The sequence below is a fragment of the Asparagus officinalis genome, chromosome 1 (genome assembly GCF_001876935.1).
Source record: "Asparagus officinalis chromosome 1, Aspof.V1, whole genome shotgun sequence".
NCBI lineage: Eukaryota > Viridiplantae > Streptophyta > Magnoliopsida > Asparagales > Asparagaceae > Asparagus > Asparagus officinalis.
The window spans coordinates 105915645-105921337 of record NC_033794.1 but is presented as its reverse complement, the minus strand read 5'-3'; the positions used below and the strand labels follow the sequence as shown (position 1 = coordinate 105921337).

Genomic DNA, 5693 nt, shown 5'->3' with positions numbered 1-5693 from the left:
CGTAGGACGGAAGGTCCGAACTCCGTGATCATATTGCTTGTTTGAGTGTGCTTTGGCGTTCATTCATATTTATGTTCTTATCTTATATCGCCATTGTGCATTGCTCATTTCTATATCATCCACTATCTTGTTTAGATTGTTTATCCTTGTGTAGTTTATATGTCCTTGCATATATATTTTTATCATGTAGGATATATCTCTTTGTTGTTCATATTGCTTATCCTAGCTTACATATCTTGTTATATTTCACTCTTGCTAGGATAACTTGTTAATAAGTTTTAATTGGCATTTAATCAGATTAGATTAGCATAAGACCCTAATCACTCCCCTCTAGGGTCTAACAATTGGTATCAGAGCTTGGTACTATTTAATTTAAAGGTCTAACCGCCTTGAGTTAAAGATCCAAGTTATCTTATTTGTGCTAATCTAGTTAAGATTACTTTCGTCTTGCATGCATATTTTCACATATATATCATGAATATGAATATATTTCGTTTAGGCTATGAATCAAATATTGCTCCATAATTGCCTCCTCAATATGCATGAATGGGCCCGATGCCACAAGTGGGCCTGCTAGATGGAAACGATTGGGTGAAGCGAGAAAGAGCAATCGGATGGAAGGGAGAGTGGCCGTACACATGGCCACATGAGGAGAAAGCCAAGGGGACGCCGAGCAGGATAACAAAATAAAGGGTGAAAGTATGCAACAAGCGGGGGTAGAAGGTGGGCGGAAGGCCCGGGGACGCAGGCGGGGCGAACAACAGGGGGCAGGTGGAGAGCGGCGGACAAACGGTGGAAAGCGGTAGTGAAGCCACACGCAAGGGGGACGGGGCAGGCAGCCAACAAGCGGGAGGCAGGCTCGGACAAGGGCAGGTGCGAGGCAGCAGGCACACTGATCCACACAGAGGAGAACGCGCGTGCGAGGAAGCCAGGGCCAGGCGAAAAGGAGGGAGCGAGGGAGGGAACGCACGGGCATAGGAAAGCAGGGCGCAGGCCGATACTAAAGGGCAAAAGAAGGGGAGGCAGCGGAAATAGCAAGGAGTGGAGAAGGGGAAAAGACCGAGCAGGAGGGGAGAGGGTGCCAAAGGGGAGCGGCAGGGCCCAAATAGAAAAGGACGAGGCTGAAGAAAACAGGAGGACGAGGGAAAGGGGCCGAAAAGAAAAAAAGGACACAAGCAGCCAGGGCGGAGCGGAACGCAGGCCCGAAGAAGGCAGACCAGGCGAGAAGGAGAAGGGCCAGAGAATAGGAAAGGGGAGTCGCGGACAGAACGGAAGCCAGCCAGGGCGCGACGGCGAGGCGCCAAGACAGGGATGCAACAAGGAGGAGGGAGAGGCAAGGGAAACAGCATCAGAGCGAGCCGGCGAGATGGCAACCGGGAAAAACAGGTATGGCGCGCTGAACAAGGATAAGCGGAGGGATCAGGGCGGCCCGAAGGCGGCAGGCTCGACTGACACCGAGCACATAGGACATCAGCAGGACACACAGGCCGAGAGCTAAGCAGGGACAAAAGGCCCCTCCAGGGGGGCGAAAAGGCCCAGGGAGCCGACAAGGGGGCGAGTATGCCACAGAAAGCCCACAAAGGCCGCAGAGGAACCCGTCGGGGCAGCGCAGGACAAGCTGCAGCAGCACAAGGGGCCACAGGACACAGGCACAGACTGTCAGCAGGCGGCAGCAGAAGCAGGCCTCAGGTAGGAAAGGGGAGCAGGGCGAGGGCGCAGGGGGGCAGGGGCCAAAGGGGGCAGGGATAGAGAGGGCACAAGGGGCAAAAGAAGGGGAAAAGCAAACAGCCCAGGGGGCAAAGGGGTCGAAAGCGGGCGCGGGGGCACAGCTCCAGGCTGTCAACAAAAACGGCAACCAGGGCTCGGGCAGGCAACGAAGTGCAAGCGGAAAGGCTCAGTGGACACTAAGGGTGGGTGGACCGGGAGAGCGGTGCCAGCAGAGGGGCCCAATGAGCGGCGCAGAACCCGAGGGCGGGGCAGGGCAAGGAGATGGCGGCGCAGGCCATACGCAAGCCGTGCCGCACAAGAAAGGCGGGGGCAAATAGGAGGTGGAAAACTCAAGAAGGGGAGGGGGCGGAGGGGGGCGGGCGGGGCCGGAGGTCTGAAAAGGAGCAGGGGAAAAATCGGAGGGGCAAAACAAACCGGGCGGGAGACAAGGCGGGGGGGCAGGCACGAGGGAGGCGAAGGGCCCAGGAGATGGGGGAGAGGGAGGGAACCCCCGGGGGAGGGGGGGCTGGAGGCCCAAAGCACGGGAGCCGTAGGCGAAAAGGCCAGGAGAGAGGGGGGGAACAAGCGCAAGAGCCGGGAGATGAACGGGGGCCGACGCGGAAAAAGGAGGTGTGGGCAGGGGCTGACGGGGCGGGGAAAGCAGGAGAACCGCACGGAGGAGGAGGAGAGGGAGAGGGGGGCGCGCAAAGGGAGCAGCGAGGCGCGGTCCCGGAGAAGGGAGCGCGAGAAGGGGGGGGCAGCAAGGGCGGACAAAAGAAGGGGGGGGGGGAGTCAAACAGCAGGGCGGGGACAAGGAGGGAGGGAGAGGCGGGGGGGGAGGGGCCAGGAGGAAACAACGGGGGCATGGAAGCGCAGGGGCCGACGGCGGGGGAGGGCCAGAAAGCGAGGCGGGGAGAGGGGAGGGAGAGGGGGGCGGCCGAAGGAGACACGTGCGTGCAGAAGGAACAGAGGGGAGAGGCGGTCGCAGGGCCGTGGGGGAGCGGGCAGGGGGGCGGGGAGCCACGAGGGGGCAGCGAGGCGGGCCCGCACGCAGAAAATAGTCTAGAAAGAACCGAGGCGCCAGGAGCGGCAGGGCAGAGAGGGCGAGAGGGCCGGGGAGAGGGGGCAGCCTAATCCGCCGATGGAGCGGGCGAGGGGGGAGACGCACCCGAAGGCAGAGGGGGAGGCGCGCGAGCGGCGCAGCGTCGGACGGCCGGGCGGGGGACGCCGCGGGGGGAGGGGGGCAACAGGGCGAGAAAGAGGGGGAGGAGAGGCGAGCCGGGGGAGCGAGATGCCCATGGGAGCGGATGAGCGGGAGAGGGGAGGGCCGGGCAGGCAGGAGAGGCCAGGCGGGGAAAGGAGCTGGGCAGCAGCAAAAAGCGAGGGCAGAGGGGTGGCGGCGGGGTAGCGGCCAGGGATAGAAAGAAGGGAGAACGAAGGGGGAAGGCAGGGCGGGGGTGCGGAGGGAGGCAGAGGACAAAAACAACGGAGCGGAGCGGGGCGACCAGGCGAGGTAAGCCGGAACGAGCAGAGCAAAGGAGAGCGGGGGAGCGGAAATGGGGGCGAGGCGAAGCCAGCGGACAAGGCAATTGCGCAACGAGCCAAGGCGGGAGCCGGGCAGCCGCCAACGGGCGGACCAAAGGGCAGGCGCATAGGAAGAGCAATGGAGCAAGCCTGGGGGGAAGTGGAGCGGGAGGAAGGTGAGAGGAGGGGGGAGGACGGGAAGCCGCAAGCAGGAGACACAAACAGACACGGGGGAGGCGGGCGGAGAGAGAGAGCGGAGAGAGAGACAAGAGAGGGGGGGAAGAGGGGCGAAGGGGATAGAGGAAAACAAAGGAATAGAAGCGGGAAAAGACGAGGGGGCAGGGTGAGGGGGCTCCGAGAGAGGAGGGCGGCGGCAACAAGTGGAGAGGGAAGGGGACAAGCAGAGGAGGGGGGGATGAGAGGGCCATAGCAGAGGCAAGGGGGGGAATAGAAGAGGCGGAGCGGGACGTAACAAGAAAGTCAGAGCCAGATGGGAGGAAGGCGAGAGAAGCAGGGGGCAAAGTGGCAAACAGGCGGGGAGCCAAAAAGAAGCAACAAGGGCAACGGACGGGCGGCGGGCGGGCAACGAGGGGAAAAGGCAGGCAGGGGGCACAAAGTGCGGAAAGATCAAGGGAAAAAGGCGGGTGGGAACAGGGGCAGGGACAGGGGGCGAGAGACAAGGCCCAAAGGGGCAGAAGGCGGCAGAAGGCAAAAAGGAATAGGGGACATAAGGGGGAAAGGGGGGAAAACCGGGGGCGGGGAAGGCGCAGGGCGGGCGACCGCCACCGCACCGGCGACCCGGAAAGGGCAGGGGCGCAGAACGACAGATGAGCAGGGCGCCGCGCCCGGCGAGCGGGTCGGCGGCGGACGACGCGGGCGGGCAGGCGCCCAACGGCGAGGCGAGCCGGGGCCAGAAATGGCGGGCGGGAGGCCGGAGGGCAGGGGGGGGCTCGTGGGTGGGCGCGGAGAGGCCGACGGCCGAGAAGACCCCAGGGCAGGCAAGGCGAGAAAAAAAAACAAACAGAAGGGGGGAAAGAGGGGAACAATGGGGAGGAATAACGGGGGGAGGGGGGGGAAGGGGGGGGAAGAAGCGGGGAAGCAGGCAGCGGGGAGCGGGGGGGAGGCAAGGCGACTAAGAGCGGGAGGAGCAGGCAAGCGAGGGGGGCGGGGGCAGCAACGCAGGCGCCCGGCAACGCGGGACGAGAGGGAAAAGGGGCGAAACGACGCGAGCGAGGGAGAGAGGGGAGGAGCAGGGAGGGAGCGAGAACGACAGGAGGGGATGGGGGAGGCGAGATGCGCGGGCCGCAGACACAACTCGGGGGAGCGGAGGGGAAGGGCAGCAGAGGAGAAGGGGCGGGCGGGGGGGGGCGGGACGAAGAGGCCGGAAGGGACGGCGCAGCCGGGGGAGAACAAGCAAGGGAGTAAGGGCGGCGGAGGGGGAGAAGCACGGGAGAAAGACACGGGGACACCGAGGAGGAGGGGGGGAGGGAGAGGCGGGGAGCGGCCGAAGATGGAATGAAAAATTGACTTCATCTATTGCTAGCTTAACTCATGCCTATAATAATGCCATGATAGAAGTAAAAATAATTAGAAATAAGTTTAATTCATTCAAATATGATCATGTTTCATCTACTTCTATTTCCAATACTTGTATGCCTAACAATGAGTTGGATCATGTTAAAGAACGCATATCATCTTTAGATTCAACCCTTAAAACATGCATTGTAGATAATAAGAAACTTATGGACTTGGGTGCAAAGTCTCGTACTACACAACTTCTAAACACGTACACTTTGCACACTTGTATAGCAAAACTTATAAGTGTTCTATTTGCAATCGTAAAGGTCATTTAGCTAAGTTTTGCTATGATGCACAAAAACATAAGAATATTAATCCTTCTTGTGCATCTCATAAGGCTTCTTCTTCATCACATGTACACACACATGCAATGCTCATGTGTATAGATGTGATCATTGTGGTAGATTTGGTCATTTGGCCAAATTTTGTTTTGATTTAAAGAGAGTTTCACATTTGCAAAATAATTTTAAAAGATCATCCATGTTTGCAAATGTTTCAAATGTTTCTCGTGCACATCCACATGGTCAACATAACCAAATGCATCCTCTTCATTGCACTTATTGCAATCGAATGGGTTATTTGCATAATTATTGCTATGACCGGACCCGTGCACTAAATGCGCCCAAATGGGTTCATAACCCAAGGGCTTTGAGCTTAAATGATAGGGGTCATGTCCCTAAATCTTTTGGTACCAAGAGTTCTTGGGTACCAAAACAAATTTGATTTTTAAACCAAGAATTTTAATGTTTTTTTTCCCTTCTCTTTCTTGGTTTTGAAAAATTATACTTTAAACTTTTGAACATGAAAACAATTCCTTTTCTTTGGTCAAATTCTTTTGTTTTCATGATTATTGATTTTGTTTTTGATGAGAGGTTTGTATTTAT

General features: G+C 58.1%; 1 protein-coding gene across 1 annotated transcript; it reads left to right on the top strand.

Moving 5' to 3' along the window:
- Positions 547-2045, top strand: LOC109838761 (ribosome-binding protein 1-like). Its single transcript, XM_020407180.1, has 3 exons — positions 547-632; positions 724-1386; positions 1478-2045. Exons 1-3 carry the CDS (start codon positions 547-549, stop codon positions 2043-2045), a joined length of 1317 nt encoding a protein of 438 aa, XP_020262769.1.

What these genes read in the sequence shown, in the direction of transcription:
- LOC109838761 (XM_020407180.1), top strand. Translation starts at nt 547, where the DNA reads ATGGGCCCGATGCCACAAGTGGGCCTGCTAGATGGAAACGATTGGGTG. An exon ending in GGATGGAAGGGAGAGTGGCC is followed by an intron (nt 633 to 723) that starts GTACACATGGCC and finishes CGGGGGTAGAAG; the next exon opens with GTGGGCGGAAGGCCCGGGGA. An exon ending in ATGGCAACCGGGAAAAACAG is followed by an intron (nt 1,387 to 1,477) that starts GTATGGCGCGCT and finishes GGACATCAGCAG; the next exon opens with GACACACAGGCCGAGAGCTA.